This window comes from Primulina huaijiensis, chromosome 10, assembly GCF_012295235.1.
Source record: "Primulina huaijiensis isolate GDHJ02 chromosome 10, ASM1229523v2, whole genome shotgun sequence".
NCBI classification, from domain to species: Eukaryota; Viridiplantae; Streptophyta; class Magnoliopsida; order Lamiales; family Gesneriaceae; genus Primulina; species Primulina huaijiensis.
The window spans coordinates 13316371-13334005 of NC_133315.1; the positions used below are offsets into that span (position 1 = coordinate 13316371).

Consider the following 17635-nt stretch of genomic DNA (forward strand, 5'->3'; position numbering starts at 1 on the left):
CACCGAACATCTCCACCACCATTTACCAAGAAGAGCTTTATTCCTGAGACAAATATTCCCAAATCCTAAACTTCCTTTATCCTTTGGTTTGCACACCTATTTCCATCCGACCACGTGGCAGTGATTCTCGCCCTCATCACCATCCCACAAAAAATCCCTCATCAATAACTTTGAAAAGAGACATGAAGTAAGATGGCATCGCACAAAGCACGGCCTTTATTAAAGTAAGACATCCCCCCCTCGAAATGAACGACTTTTTCCAACTTGCTAGTTTCTTGCACATTTTTTAGAGCACAGATTCCCAGAATTCCATTTTCGTTGGATTACCTCCCAACGGAACCCCAAGATATCCGATCGGCCATTTATCTTTTTTGCCCCCAAACATTGTCGCCATATCATCAACTTCATCTTCTACTGGATTGTTGTTTAATCGCGAATGAGATTGTGGAAGAATATTGAGAAAAAAAAAAAGAAAGGTTGGGTGCTCAAAATCGACTTGGAAAAGGCATATGACAATGTTGACTGGCGTTTTCTAGACTTTGTGCTACATAAAAAAGGATTTGGTGAAAAATGGAGGAGGTGGATCAGAGGTTGTGTTTCTAATGTATCTTTCTCAATCTTTATTAATGGAAGACCGTGTGGGAAAATAAAAAAGATGAGAGGATTAAGACAAGGGGATCCATTATCACCGTTTCTATTCAATCTAGTCGTCGATGGGTTGGGGAGGATGGTGGATAAGGCAAGGGCAGTTAATGAAGTAAGGGTGCTTGAAGTAGGGAAAGAAAAAATCGAAATCTCGCATTTACAGTTTGCGGATGATACTCTGTTCTTTGCAAATTCTCAAAAAGAAGACCTCAACACGCTAAAATCATTGAGAATTCCTCTTATTCTTTCTTCATTATGTATTCTCCTATGAATTTAAACACGAGTTTTCACTTTTGTTTTGAATTTATTGAGTAGACTTTTATAGACTAAGGTCAGATAAGACCGAAACAAGTTATTTTTGATGTTTTGAGTTTGATTAGATTTTATTATTTATTTTGATTCATTGATTGATGTAGTTTATCATGTGTTCTTTTAATATGACCAATTAAATTGCATATTTGTTGGTTAATTTAAAACAGGAAGACGATAGATTAATATTTGATTCAATACATCAATCAACACATGGTTAGACTAACTAGAAATAGTATTCGGCTATTCGGTTTTAATGTGAAACTTTAGGTTTGAAATTCCACAGCGACTTAATCCGGTTGAATCTAATTAAATTCAGTTATGAAAAATTGGTCAGTTGGATTTAATTAGGTTTATTAATTCGAGAAATAGTTTAATAAATAATTTTCGGAATTTCATCGTGAATTAAGTAATTAATTTATTGAATTTGAATATGAATTTTACACGTGGATTAAAAACTTTACTCTGGTACCGTTGTGCCTCTTATTAGTTTTTAAGAATTTGAATTTTCGTATAAATCTTTTCTCGTCTCTAGTTTTTTTGCTTTAGTTAATTTATTTTAATTGTTTAGTTTAGTTTTAATTAATTTATTTCATCTTGAATTTGATTAGCCTAAATTAAAAAAAATAATTCATATTTTAGTATTTTAAAAGTTGATCTCCGTTAGGTACGATACTTGAACTCATCATGTTAATTGACCTAGTTCACTTGCTAGAATTATTCTCAACGAAAATCGTCGGTCACCCATCAAAAGATAAGGCCAATTATGTGAATTACGCAAATTATAATAAACAGTATCAATAAGAAATTTTTAACACAATATCATCAAACCACCAACTTATATGAAATCCAGAAACAAAAAAAACCACAGCTCCTGCTAACCTTACAGAAGCTTAGGATGCTAAATTATAATTTTTTTTAATCAGTGTTCCCAAATCATGCCATATTTAAGTAGAAAATATTGGTGATCAACGCTGTTGTAGGTCTTAACTCTAAATTTCAACGTGAGTACAAGTCAAACAATATGCTAGACAAAAAATTAATGCTGAACACGAAAAAACGAAAAAAATTCTCAGACATACATCTAAAAGTTTATACAGATGAGCATGTGTATATAGCAATACAAGCCCAAAAATCAATTATCACAAGATGTGAAGTTCAAGCAAACCCAGCATCAAAGGACAATACCATTCGCATTGGGTAAGAACACTGAGGAAGGCACTCTTTCAAAAGTTTCAACATAACTTGATCAAAACTAGGTCAACATAACTCAGTAAAATAAAATTTCAGAAGGAAATTGATTTACTTCACTGATCCACTTCATTCGTTAATATTTTCATCCTCTTATTTTTGTGTGGAAAGGACGAGAAGGCAGGAGACAATCAGCACGAGCACATAGCATGGTTTACTTGCCTTATTTACAAAGAACCAAAAGCCCTTAAAAGATTTCTAAATTACAAGGCAAACATCGTAAGCAAAAAAAAGAGAAGGAAAAGTAAATGATGGACGATGACTGAATCCATACTGCATGAATAATGAGATGCATGCATGGTAACAGTAAACTTCAAAGAAGCATGGAGATTTCTCCAAAGCTGTCCATCTTTATCAAAGAACGACAACACAACTTAATAATATCAAAATTCCATAAATAAACAAGAGTTTCAGAAACCACCAAAATAAAAGGAAAAAACCTCAAAATAGAGGTTACGTCATGTGGAAGAACAAGAGAGAAAAAAGGCAAAAGGCAAGATCAATAACTAACAGAATAAACCATAGCAACGAAAGTATCCAAGCACCTGTGTGGGAGTAAACCGTACAGAATTCTGCTTCGGTTGATCTTGGGGATACGGACCTGGATCAGGAGGAATATAAGCCTCAACTAGAAGCTTCTCTTTATCAGAATCAGCGTCTGCCGAAGCAGCAGAATCCGTTGAAGATACTTTAGCAATCTCGTTGCCAGAAAGAGAATGGAGATTGCCGTTAAAATTTTTTGGAAACTTAATACGGAAGGGTGGACAAGGTTGCATGCTCATACTACCATCTGAATTTGTAAAGCAAACCTGAACACAATTACCAAGAATAAGTGAAAAAGGTACGATTAGCATTCTAGTTCATTGAATATTACTACTATAATGGACAAGAGCGCTTCATATCATGGGAGTACAAGACAAAAACCTGATAGTTCGGAAAACTATCTTTGACATGAACAGCATCAAGGAAGGTGTCTTTAAAATCTACAACTTCCAGGAGGTCTGGCATATTAGTCCATTTCGCTGCTGAAGGATTTCCGTAACCCAAAAATATGTCGTGCAACCAATCAGGAACAATACATGATTCATTCATTAGATCCCTTATGGATTCCAAAATTGCTTTGAAATTGTTCTCTTTTGGTTTCCGCCTCATCAATATGTTGAAAGTGCCATACACATCTTCGATACCCTTTTCTGCCATATCAGAAACATCCATATGATATTGTGCTGTATCCAGTGCGATAGTCACGGTTCTTAGTTCTCCTTTAGGAGGCTTCCACTCATCGCGTTTGATCCTCCCTGTAAAATCATTCATGAGAGTTCTCTCTTCATCACGTATTTCAACAATTTCACATCCACGCACATACTGAAGACCAAGCCTCTGCAAAACAGATGCATTGGCTGCTTCCTCAGCACTTAGAGGTTCAAATGAAGGGCGAATGGACAGCAAAAATAGAACATCATGCTCCTTAAGCGCATTCCATTCTGATCTTATCTGTGCTTTATAGCTGGAAATGCTGAAAGTAACTTCAGCTGTAACCGCCGATGGCTTAACTTCCCCAATGTTTGGTTGTTTGACCTCAGTTATCTTAAATTCTTTAATAGGTACGGCCATCCTTGACCAACCACGAAAAGCAGTCTCTCCTTCATTATTAATGCAAGCAAGAAGGTGTGGGACAGCCTCTTGAATATCCTCACGGATTTCATAAGTTGATTCAAGGCGAAAGAGGTTGAAATTTCTAAGAAGGTAATCATGAAGAGTTAAAAACTGTAAATTCAGCTTTGGAAGTGCCAAACAGCCTTCCCCAGAGTAGTTGATGCTTGGCACGAGACTTTCATCCCACATTATTTGTTCATTCGGATATAGCGGAAGAGCATTTATTGCCTCTCGCTGAGACTGATGTTTCTCAAAGAACGAAACCATGACTTCTATCAGGAAGTCAACTCTTTCTGACCATGGATCATCCTTAGATATCAACTTGAGCTGCAGTTTCAGAAACAAAAAATAAAAGAAAAATCAGAAAGTGACTACTTAAAATGAATGTAATAGCATGAAAAAATTACACATGAACTGAAAAATGAGCTTTTTCAATTTTATAAAAATAAAGAGAAGAAAAAGCCCGGAAGCCTCTTTTGTCGTGTAAGTGCTTTTTGAAGCATCTTTTTTCATTCAAACATCAACTTCTGTTAAAAATGTAAAAAAACCACTTGGGTGGGCAGTTTATATATTAAAATGCATAAACAACACTACCATCTGTTTTATGATAGCTTACCGATGATTGTACAAAATAAGAAGTGATAATCTTGTACTTGGTGATATGTGACATGAGAGATGATTGGCAACCATACTAACCTTACCACAGACTAAATCTCTTAGCTCTTCAGGAGAAAGTACTGAGAGCTTTTTTGCCAGGTTCGCACGCCTATCAATAGCACCGATGTTGGCCAATGCAAGTTCTCGCAACTACAAAAAGAAAATGAAATATTTATTCATTTAAGAGTATATCTTCCCAAAATAAAAAAAGAAGTGATTTGTTTTTTTCCATGAGCATCCATGTTCAAATCAGGATTGACAATATTAAGATGTTTTTAACTTGTTTTGAGGATTTGTTGACAAGAAGATACAACAACATACATGAATTGAGGTCTTAAATTTATAATTCAATATATCATCAAAACACACATAAATATATGAAATTTAAGCACAAAAAGAACTTCAACATAATATATTGTATATTGTATTTCACATCTTCGTGATATGAATAAAGACTTCACTGGATAATGGAATTTCTCTTATAAGCTGTAAAGGCATGTTGCTTATCAGCATGATAATGCTATTTATATGGAACAAGACAAAACAGGTCACTTTCTCATAGTTCACAATTCACGAAGATTTTTTGAAGAAGTTTTCAGGTCCAATTTTCAGGAGCCCGGACTCAATTCAACACACAATTCCTCAATCAGTTAATATAGATCAATCATTTTGAAGACGTAATTAAATGGATGTTCCTCTACTTTTGGAACATTGCATCAACTATAAGCTTTAGCTGAAATTAAAAGATTGTCACTTTCTAGAACAATCTAAAAAACATGAAGATGATGACCTCAATAATGTAACAATGGTTCAGGAAAATGCATCTTTCAAGCCATGTACAAGTGATAAAACACCAAAAAGTTGTCTTCCCTTTCAAAACACCCGGGAAGAAAAAAAAGAAAAAAAAATTCTAAACAGCAGCAACACATTAAGGGAAACAAAGAAAGAACACAACATTGATGCTGCTGCTGCTTTTGATTCAATGTTGGGATTGGGATTTGGTGATTGGAAATAGAGTCTAATGGCAAGTTTTATACTTTCAATTTTATTGTATTCGTAATCTTATTATACACAACAAACTTTGAAAAAACGAGGTTCAATAGGATGGCTTGCGCAATCGCAATCCTACTAAACCCAAGGAACTCAATAAAATCTCATTGATGTGCAGTGTTAAGCGTGAACAGGTCAGTTTTCAAATTAGATATCATGTAATCTCCACAATTACAATACTCACTAGTATGATTTGTGTTATAGCTAATGGTAAAAGTCTAAGTCAAATATTTTAAACTTCAAAATAATCCAAACTCTAATTTCTGATAGCTCTTTCTATAAGAGCAATTGTTGCTCCCCAACGATCCTTTCTCAATAATTGTACATGCCTATAACTCGTGGATATTGAACATCTGACCGTTTCTATTACTAATTGTATGATCGAGTAATTGCTAAGTACAAAAAATTATAACTGATGACAATACAACTACTCAAATTTTTTAAAACATTTCAACCACTTTTCCTACAATGACAATTCCTTTCAAACGATTTGTATGTGCGACGTCCCTCTTATTCTTGCCTCATTGGGGGCAGAAAAAATAACAACAATTCCTTCCATTCACATAGTATGCATGCATACCTTTGGAATCTTTTTAAATGCAAAAACTTGGAAAGCCTGAAGGCGCTTATAATGAGCTTGAAGGACTTCATCGTCAGTCATTTGTCTACCTTTTTGATCATCAATCTCAAAACCTTCATAGTACTGTAGTAAGTCAACCAACTGCGCAAAGAGCTTCCCTTGTTCATGTTTATACAAAGTACTTAAATGGCATTTGGAGACAACAGCAACGTCAGCAACAAGTGGCCTGACTAATCTGAGCATAAAAAAGAAATAGAATAAAACGGGATAATGGAACTGCTAAGTAAATAGACACACATTACTATGAAAATCATGTGATGTTGAAAAAGTATTTGACAGAAACACTGCAGTAAAAAGTAAATTCAGCCATTTAAGGCCCAAAATGCCACTTACATAGGAGCACCATGTTGAAAATGGAGTGTAATAGATTAAAGAGCAATATATAGCTAATGTTGGGAGTCCCAAAATTGCAAGATATCATGTAGTACAGGAAATTTCAATCCAAATCATTAGAACACGGTAAATATTATAAAATAGTATCAGAACAGCGTTGCAACATTTACATTCTCACAAACAAAAGCTAAACATATTGTCATAAGTTTGTCATTGAGATGATTTGTGGATGGAATAAGATATTAATGTACAAAATTATTATCATTATGAAAAACTGCCACAAAACTTTACATGCTGCTCACAAAACTGCCACAACTTCAGTATAAAATATTGAAGAGCATTCATGACATCAAGGCAAGTCAGCCAGTTAACACATCCAGCAGTTTCTCATGGGCTAGCCATTGATCTAGTCAACAGAAAATCAATTTCAAGGAAGCACAAAATGATGGGTATCTATTAGGCTCTAAGTTCCAGACTATCCAAGCTCAATGTATGACCACAATGGAATATTTATGTGCCAAGCTTGACTATAGACAACAAAAAATTAATTGATAAAAGCCAAGTTCCCGCCATTTAACCCTCAAGAAAGCATAATTTAGATGGTTGAAAAGAAACCGTTTGCCTGAGACTGCTAATTAACAAAGATTGTTTATTTTCACACTTTTAATGTGTACCCTACACATAAAATGTAAACAAATGAAAATAACACATCTGATATCATTTGCTGATCATATCCCACATTGATCCTACAAGAGCCATAAGGAGAACTCAGACCAGATATCACCTACTTTTGAAGATATTAAACATCATTCCCCAATATAAACATAACACACTAGAACGGTTAAATTAACTTGTGACACATCAATACAGTAAATGTGAATATTAATGAAGCTAACTCATCAGAGTAAATTTACATAGGAAGGACACTCAATATCCAATGCAACATATCTCACAAATAACTAAGAGTATAGTAATTGTTCTCCTATTTCCATACAACTAAAGGATTTTATATCGAAACAACTGAAAATCGAATAAATAATACATAAACCAGCACTCCAGGCATCATTTTCAAACCCATCATAATTAATTTTTTTATTGTGGAAATAACACATGAACTGAAGGAAACACCAAAATCAGGTCAGGATGTTTCCAAGGAAGAAAATTAAGTGGATCTGTCATTATAAATCTATTCAGCCATTCACATCTATATACAAACTTCCAAGTTCCAACCATTAAATAAAAATTGGGAATTTCACTAATGATTCTTTCTCAATTCAATGTGCATTAATGAAGAATCATCATTCAAATCTCAAAAAGTGAATTGGAACCATCTTGCCCAAGATTTAATGAACTACCACCACCACCTCCAAAAGATTCAACAGTCAGACAGGTGAGAAATTCAACATTTATGGTTTCTAACATGCCTGCGACATGCACAAGACCATTTTTTAAAAACTGCGTAGGTTAGACTCATTTTTATCAATGGCTGGATGTGAGACTCAAACTTATGACTTTCACTGATGATTGGGTTTAATATTGTGTCAACAATCACCTCATGTGATGTGTAAGCTGTTGAAGAGGTGATTTATAAAAAAATATCTTCTGGGGAAGGGAAGTGTAACTCGAACATTAGATAAAACCCAAGAAAACTTACCCCTTCATCACAATAAAAATTAGTTGTACACAAGGTGCTGATATTTAATAGTTTTAGTCTCTAACAGTAGTCATATCTTGGCTAGTATAGGATCCAGATGAAACATACTTGGGATGAGAAGCAAAGAATTTCCATACACCATTTTTTCACTTCACATGACCCGAACTAGCAATCGAATGTATTCTGAAATTGACCGATGAGTGTACCAAGGTTTTTATTCATTTGCATAATAGGGTCTACCCTAAGCGCAGAAATTAAATTTTTTTTTTTTTATTAGAAAAAAATTTTATTAATTTAGGAATTAGTTACATCATATGTGCGGATGAGTAATCCGCTACAATCTTACAATACAGTTTTAGAATAAACCTGTTTAATCGCAACAAAACACAAAACTCAAGACCATACTAATTTCCAATCCCTACACATATCGGAAACACTTAGATGATAATATTGAAGAATATTGACAGTCCAAGTGGCGACCCTCAATTTAACTCTCTCCCACACTTGATCAGTTGACTCCGAAACATCTTCAAATATCCTCTTGTTCCTTTCCAACCAAATTGTCCACAATATGCCATGAATGATAATAAACCAAAACTCTCTGAATTTTCTCTCAAACGGATACCACGAGTTGTCATGAAATAAATCTTTTGCTTGTCTTGGCACAGCCCATTGAAATTCCAGCTCTGTTAGCACTTTATTCCAAATACCTGCTGCGAATGAACAATGTAACAGTATATGATCTTGACTTTCTTCATGTTTTCGACATAGGCAACACCACTGTGGTCGTAAAGCACAATTCTTCCACCTTCTCTGCACGTAATCACATGTCGGTAACTTTCCCAAGGTAACGATCCATGAAAAAATCCTGATCTTCTGTGGGACAGGAACTTTCCAAATGCTTTTGTGAAAATTAAAAAATGTAGAGCAAGAGTTTTGAAAGAAAGAATCGTAAAAAGATTTCACCGAGAAAATCCCCGAAGCGTCCCCCAACCACACTCTAATGTCATTAGCCCCTTCCTGCAATTTGACTCTATCTAAAACTGTCAACAGATTTGTAAACTCAAGAAGCTCACCCTCTGTAAAATCTCTTCGAAATCTCACATCCCAAATAAAAGTTGAACTACCCCCAAGAATGACGATTTGTACGAAATGACTAATTGGTTTGTTAACAAGACTGGAAATTCGAAACAAAGATGGAAAACGTAATTTAAACGATAACTCACCCTCCCAAACATCCTCCCAGAATCGAATTAAATTACCTCGTTTTGGCACCCCCCTAACTAGTTGATGGAAAGCCTGGTAGGAACGAGATATACTTTTCCAAGGGCTTCTGAATGTCCCCTTCTCCGCCAAACCCAAATCCCACCCGTTGTCCTGTAAGCCGTATATACTCCTAATCACTTTTTTCCACAATGTTTCTTTTTCAACTGAACATCTCCACCACCACTTACCAAGTAAAGCCCTATTCCTTAGACAAACATTTCCCATCCCCAACCCTCCTTTTTCCTTTGGTTTGCATACTTGCTTCCATCTAACCACATGGCAATGGTTTTCACCGTCAGCACCATCCCATAGAAAGTCCCTCATGATTTTTTCCATTGAGTTTGCCACACTATTCGGAACCTTAAACAATGACATGAAGTATGATGGCATAGCGCATAAGACTGATTTTATCAAGATGAATCTTCCCCCCCTTGATAGGAATGATTTTTTCCAGCTTGCTAATTTGGTATGCATTTTAGAAAGAACCGGTTCCCAAAAATCCAGCTTTGTGGGATTTCCTCCCAAAGGTAATCCAAGATATTTGATTGGCCAGATTCCTTTTTTGCACCCACAAGTTATTGCTATATCGTCTACTTTATCATCCAAGCAAGTCAATCCCAAAACCACGCTTTTTCCCAAATTTATTTTCAGCCCTGAGTTGGTTCCAAATAGTTTTATTAAATCCACAATTGCCATCACATCTTCTCTGGTTTTTGCGAAGAAAAGGGTATCATCCGCGAATTGTAAATGTGATATTTCAATTTTATGTTTCCCAACTTCAAGCCCCCTGACCTTTTTATCCTCCCTTGCCTTGTCTATCATCCTCCCCAGCACATCAACGACAATATTGAACAGAAATGGTGATAATGGATCACCTTGTCGTAATCCTCTCTCTCCTTTAATTTTCCCACGTGGTTTTCCATTGATAAAAATCGAAAAGTTCACATTAGATACACATCCTCTTATCCACCTCCTCCATCTATCTCCAAATCCTTTTTTAAACATCACAAAATCTAAAAATTGGCTGTCGACGTTGTCGTAAGCTTTCTCCAAGTCAATTTTGAGGAGCCAACCCTTTTTTCTGTTCCGTCGATATTCCTCAACAATTTCATTCGCTATGAGGCAACAATCCAATATCTGTATACCTTTAATGAAAGCAGACTGATTCTCCGCAATGGTATCACACATGACCTTTTTCAGTCGCGTAGTCAAAACCTTAGCCAAAATCTTGTACAAACTCGTAGTCAAGCTGATTGGTTTGAAATCTTTGATCCGTCTTGCATATTTTATTTTTGGGATGATACATATGTACGTTTCATTCGTGATTCTATTGACAATCCCATTATTAAAAAATTCAGCAAACACCTTTAACAAATCCTCCCTCACTGTATCCCAATTTTTCTGAAAAAATGCCATTGTGAATCCATCCGGTCCCGGAGCTTTATTACCATCGCATTCGAACACAGCCTTCTTAATTTCTGCCTCGTCAAATGGTTTTTCCAACTCATCTGCGTATGTCCTCTGTATAGGATTCCAGTCTATACCGTGAAGGCCTCTCCCTTCCTCCTCAAAATTCGCTCCATCACTTCCCATCTTCCTGAACAAAGCCGCATAGAATTCCAAAATTTCTTGTTCAATTTGGCCTCTGTCCGTAATCACTCTGCCGTCATTTAATTCCAATCTATCTATCAGTGCTCTGTTCCTTCTTTTGTTCAATAAAGAGTGGAAAAAATGGGAATTCTGGTCCCCATCTTTGAGCCATAAACATTTTGCTTTTTGGCTGTTGAGTTGAAATTGTTTAAAGGACAATTCTTCCAGCTCACACTTTGCTTCCTTCCTTTCGGCGTGTAACTCTCCCGACCATAATCCCTCTGCCTCACGCCTATCCAGTTGTTTAATCTTGTCGCTTAAGTCTTGAATTCTCACTCCCACGTTCCCAAACACTTCTTTATTCCATTTGGAGACCTCAGCCTTTAACACCTTTAGTTTGTGCATGAATTTGTATCCCTCCCACCCTTGGTTTCCCTCTTTGTTCCACCAAATATCGACAAGTTTTTTGAATTGTGGATGTGTCATCCACGCGTTTTCAAATCTGAAAGGTACTGGCCCCCAACGTGTCTTAGCGATATCAAGCACAATAGGAAATAAAATAACGATTCATTATTTTTACATTCTCTTTTACAAATGACATGGAGTTTTCAAAACAATTATTTGATTTAGTCCACTCATCCAATCCAACTGGAGAAAATACGGGTTGCTATTAAATTAAGATCAGCGCAATCATTTCTATCAAGCCTGATGAAGGGGGAAACTTATATGATAGAAACATTCCACTGTGAAACAATACCTTCTAGTTGGTAGTTGGCTCAACAGATCAATAAGGAACTCCATAAACCTCTCACAATATAAAATACTGGCGCCATCCCCTTCATTCATCCCAGTTATATCAACCAGCTCGTTATCCTTATCATTTCGTTGTTTAGTAGGAAAAACCTCAGAATCAAGTACCTGACAATCAAGTTGACAGAAGAGACAATTGCATTACTCGTATTTTGAATATTCAATCAAAGATCACAAAAGATACAGAGCAAGGCATACTTCTAGAAACTCCTCAATGAGGTTACGCAAGAATCTTGCTTCTACCATTGTTGTGGGATCAAAAGGTTCCCCTCGTTTAGCTGCATCCTTTGCCCGCTTTGCAATTCTCCTCCATTTCTTGATTAAAGATTCATTAAGACAAAGTTCCATCTATTGCCCATTGAAACACAGACAAGCAGAACACATGATAAAATTATAAAATATCATTGAATTTATTAAAAAAGTTGAAAATCTTATGTGACCCCTTTCCCCAAGTCAGTCAAAACAATATAACAGAGCATACCTGAAAACGGCCATATGAAAGGCTATGCCAGCACTCAAGACTCGCTAATCTCATAATCTTTTCACTTACAATTTCATCTTCAAGACTCTATCATCGTTATGCAACAGAAAATGGCAAGCATTAGAATTATTTTCATTTTACAAGAAATATAATCACAATGTTTGGTTTTGTTTTAGGAGTTTTGGGAGAAGACTGTCGGAAGATATTTTGGGAAAATATAATATATGTTGGTTTCATTTTTGGGAAATTATATTTTCACTGTAGATGCCTAATCATGTCTGAAATAGTTAGACAAAATCATTTTAAAATTCAATCATTGTATATTTTAGAGTGTATAACATAATTATAATAATAGCATGTTTCTCGGAAATAATGAAAAATTTAGTTCAAAGTAATATTGTGGTCAAAGATAAATGTTAAATACTACACACATCCCTTGAGGTTGACATAAGAGAGAGCAATATGAGATTTGTTTAGACGTTCAAAATATGTTTATAGTCAAGATGGTGAACAGGTAGTTTAAAGCATAGTAGGGTATAAAACAGCAATCTAACAAAAGAAAAAAATAAAACACAGCCCCTTTTAAAGTGAGTAAGTAAACGATTCATAATGCTTAGCCACAAATTCAATTAAATAAACACCATAAATTTCGACTCATCATATTTACAAAAACATCCAAAATTCAAGAATCAAAGTATAAAACAAAAATTAATTGTGAGAAACAATTAGAGAAGAAGTCATTTCAAACAGGACTTCACTCATTAGCATGAAATCAAGTTCAGAAATAACAGGAAGTGAATTGCAACGCAGATTTCGGAAGGAAAGAAAATATCAAAGAACACAATACCTGAAAGGCATTTATCATAAAAAGTAGATAATTTGTCTTCTCTGCAACAGTTAGGACTCTTCCCTGCAAGCATACATTAGCATATTATAACTTTTTTCTACCTGATCAGGAAGCAAAAAACTGCAGGTTTCAGATTTATATTAAGAAATGCATTTACGATGACTGCCTCTTTGTCCACATACCAAATTTAGGGAATTAAGACGAGCACAGCTACAGTATGATGGCCACAAAGACTCATGACCACAAAAGTAAAAGAAAAGGAAGCAGATACCAGAGTAGGCAACTAAAAAAGGAAGCAGATACCAGAGTAGGCAACTAAAAAACATGAAAAAGCGTCGGGTAAGAAAAAGCTGGCAGTTCCAAAGGCAAACTACATTTTCAGAAGAAAGGATACCAACAGAGGGTAAGGAAAGCTTATAAAAGATGCAGCTTCAATAACGCAATTACCAAGTTATCCTATCTAACAATGCAACTTCAATAGCGCAATTACCAAGTTATCCTATCTAACAATGCAGCTTCAACACCACCGGTAAAGGCATCTTTATACCTCAAGATAAGTAGCTTTTATGATGAAGGTGCAATTACAGGAATTTCTCCATAGTGCAGCAGATTTTGGAAGTCATGCACTCAAAACTACTGGTCCACTAGTACAACAGATAAAAAGTAACAAAATAACATACGCATTTTGACCACACGTTGGCTCATTCACAAACTATTTAAGCAATATGTGGAGATAGTTCAATGATGTTTTGCAACTAATACTGTTAGTTGGTTTGAGGATGAATTGAAGATCCATGTTCAGATGCCTTGTAGTGTGATAGTTAAAACAGAAATTTTTACGGAAAATATTCTTTGGAGAAGCTAAGATGAGTCAAAATCCAGTAATATGGATAATGGGAGACAAGTTTGCAAAGCAAAAAAAAAAAAAAACAAGGAGAATTCAGATTTGGGTATAACGAATTTCCATGCTTGCACTGAAGTGCTGCTTTGTGAATGGCTGTAGAGTTTACCCTCAGACGAAAACTCGTTTTGGCATAGGATTATAGCCATAAAAATATAGGGTGAATTTGGCAGGATTGAAGGCCGGGGATGCCCAAAAAATGTCTTTTACGTGTTCACGGAAAGCAGTTAGAGTTTTACACAACAAATTCAAGAGTGTCTTTTACATGTTCATGGAAAGCGCTACTTTGCGAATGGCTGTAGAGTTTACCCTCAAACGAGAACTCGTTTTGACATAGGATTATAGCCATCAAAATATAGGGTGACTTTTGCGGGACTGAAGGCTGGGGATTCCCAAAGAATTTCTTTTACGTGTTCCTGGAAAGCAATTAGAGTTTTACACAACATATTCAAAAAGCATGTTAATTGGACAGTGGGTGATGGTTTTGGGAGGATGATTAGAAGGGGTGAGGTATTCTCTAATAGGTCTTCTGATTTTTTTATCATCATCCTTACATCATAGCCCCTATTGCTGAAGAGGAGAAAATATGTCATTGTTACTTAGCTTAGAAAAGGCTAGACTGTCTGGAGAGAGGTTTTAGATGTTGGACAGAAAAAGCGTGCCTTTCTATGCAAATCCATGTCTTTCTCAGACCAATTGTTCAACCTACTCATCGTACATACTCCTGCCTCTCATTTCAAAAACCACTATTCCAATTTCCAACTAAGATACAAGTGTTTTGTAGGATTTTATTGGCTAATAAACTGAGTAAACATATATTATAAAGCACATAAAACCATCTCCAACATTTTCTCCTAGTAGGTGCATCATATGCAAAAATCACAAAGAATCTATAGATTATAACTATCATGTAAATTCACAGCATTTTGGTATAAGATATTGACGGAATTAAATTTTCATTGGATGTAGCCGAAAAAAGTAACAAAATACAAAATTAAAAGATCAATCAACATACCATCACACTGAAAATATTGGTATAATGAATGAAAAATCAGGAAAATAAAACATTTTTTTTAAGTTATAAGTGCAGCATACCTCTTTCAACCGAAGTACCCTCTCAATGAATGCTTTAAACATTTCCTTCCTATTATAGAAGCATATCCAAGCAGCCATATTTTCTCGAAACTGCAAGTTTAAAGTGTAAAATGTTCAAGTCCTTCCTAACCAAGGATCATGGACAAGGCATGTTTTCCTTCTTACAAGCCTAAGAATCTCATCTTGGCCTAATGCATGTCAGAGTTAAAAGGGGCATGTCACAAATGAAATTATAATCCGGCAGCCAAATAGAACCTTATTCGAGAGTCGAGACTCATTCCCCGCTCCAGGAAAAAAAGAAAGGGAAAAAAATTATCTGGACAAGTGAATACATTATACCCAATACTTGCAGTTCAACCAAAACACTTCTGCCGGAGATGCCACATTCTTCCAAATTAACTCTTGTATTCCCGTTATCAAAGTAAATGTCCATCGCACTATGGACATCAATAAAGTTCACCTATGTACTGCTAGCAAAAATATTATTTTAACACTATTTCTTAAAATGGAATCGTGTACACACAACTCGTTAAAATTGTTTTACATCCAGGACGTGTCTGCAAAAAATGTTCAATGATTGTACAAATGGTTAACCAAAATGATGTATCAACAAAGAAATCCCTATATATGTACCTTCTCATTAACCATAAGTATCATCGACATCACATGCTCAAAAGAAGCAGTCTCAGGATCAAAGTTTGGCCACAGATAATTCTCCAAGTATTGACTCACTTCCAATACCATAACTCTCTGCAGTGGTACTGGCATTCTACCTCCTAAGTTCAAAAAATAATTAATGTTATAATCATTATATAACAACACAATAACTATGGCTAGTCAATGCACAGACATGAGTATCTGATTACAGGAAAACTTATAATTTGTACTTAAAAGTTAAAAGTTAAAACATCCATAAAAATGGCACAACACTACCCCAGGGGCCAGGGTACAGTGAAATATGTTAGAAGTTCAACATATTTCAATTGTACAGTTCCAGCAGAGGAGGCCTAAATTTTGGGCTCTGGGAAATGAGAAATGTGTCAACAAATTATTGAACAACATTTCTTTTAAAAGGCCACGAAATATGTTTGAAAACGTAAACGAAAGAAAACGAAATCAAACTTTTAAAGAAAATGTATTTTATGGAACACTGGTAATTGCAAATTCTCATCAAATACTTTGTACAATTTGGGATCGCACTCAACAATTCCTTTTACCCATTTAAAAATGCAAAACAACCAAATGAAGTAGAGACCACATTCTACGGTTCTTCTCAGTAGTATTTGCTCTAAGAATTTCCATGTCTCGCAATTAGTTTTTGCTTCACCTAATCTATTTCCTCAAAAAAAGCACACATGGTGCTTTTATAATATATAAGAAAACAAACAAAGAGTAAACTAAATAGTCAGTTAACAAAGTAGAGTATTTGAAGCAGTGACAGAAACACATGAAACAAAAAATATCATATTTCAGCAGTCTTATATGAAACTGCATCCAAATGAAAAAGTTACAACCATTCGTGGCTAAAATGATCATAATAATATACCAGTCTAGCTCCCTTTTACAAACGGTAAATTTTGTTATCCCAAAAAGTAATCTTCATGCCTCTGCATGAGAAACAGCCAGCAATAAACCGCGCATGAACTGTACCGAGTCAAATTACCTTTGACGGTTAACTCAGAAGAGTATATTTCTTTGACAAGCTCTTCGCTGAAGGGCTTCTTGAGGCCTGAGTCCACGTTTACCGCCCAATTGGCAGCCGCTATTTTGGTTAAACGGTCCCTTTGTATCTCACTGAGAGTAATGGAACCAGACAAGTTGGGTCCCTTGTCGGACTCGTGCGGCTGCGAGGCGTCCACAGACTCTGGGTACTCCGCCACCCGGTGGCGCCGGAAATCGTACACCCCCGTACCGTAAATCTTCGTCATATTACAAGGAATTAGCAGATTTTAGGATTTTGCATCTAGATGCATCGAGTGGGGCTAGGGTTTCTGGGATAAACCCTGTGAAGATAATTCAAGTCTAATCGGAACACTTGGCTGTTATATGTTTTGTAATTAAATTTTAATACAATTTTAAATTTTGTTATATGAAATTTCTTAATACCGAACATACAAATTACTTTATATATATAAAATATCTTCACAGATTTTATCTTCCATATTTTCTTTTTGGCATTGATTTTGTTTGAAAATTACATTTTGATCATGTCTTTTTGAGATTTTAGTCAATTACGTTGTCAAATACAGTCGGAGTTCGTTATCGTTTTTTTTTTTCCATTTTGTAATTTTAATCATATATTATCAAAATACAATCTTAGTTCGTTATCTTTGTTTTTTTAATCATTTTTCAATTTGACACAAACTGAAACTTATACGACGATTACATCACGTATAATGTTGAATCTACAACTCCTATAAAAAATAACTAAATTACTAAAAAAATCGAAA

The 17635-nt window shown here is 35.3% G+C and overlaps 1 protein-coding gene across 1 annotated transcript in view; it reads right to left on the bottom strand.

The window, feature by feature from the left end:
* LOC140986206 (uncharacterized) overlaps positions 1-17208 on the bottom strand; it is a 28476-nt gene extending 11268 nt beyond the window's left edge. Inside the window, exons 1-11 of the mRNA XM_073454276.1 lie at positions 16849-17208; positions 15819-15961; positions 15186-15275; positions 13190-13252; positions 12343-12429; positions 12060-12209; positions 11809-11969; positions 6149-6383; positions 4558-4668; positions 3130-4188; positions 2751-3014 (exon numbers count right to left, since the gene is read on the bottom strand). Of these exons, the coding sequence (XP_073310377.1) occupies positions 2751-3014; positions 3130-4188; positions 4558-4668; positions 6149-6383; positions 11809-11969; positions 12060-12209; positions 12343-12429; positions 13190-13252; positions 15186-15275; positions 15819-15961; positions 16849-17113 (2628 nt within the window). The 5' untranslated portion in view covers positions 17114-17208. The remainder of the gene's footprint in view (positions 1-2750; positions 3015-3129; positions 4189-4557; positions 4669-6148; positions 6384-11808; positions 11970-12059; positions 12210-12342; positions 12430-13189; positions 13253-15185; positions 15276-15818; positions 15962-16848) is intronic.
* Positions 17209-17635: the final 427 nt, after the last annotated feature.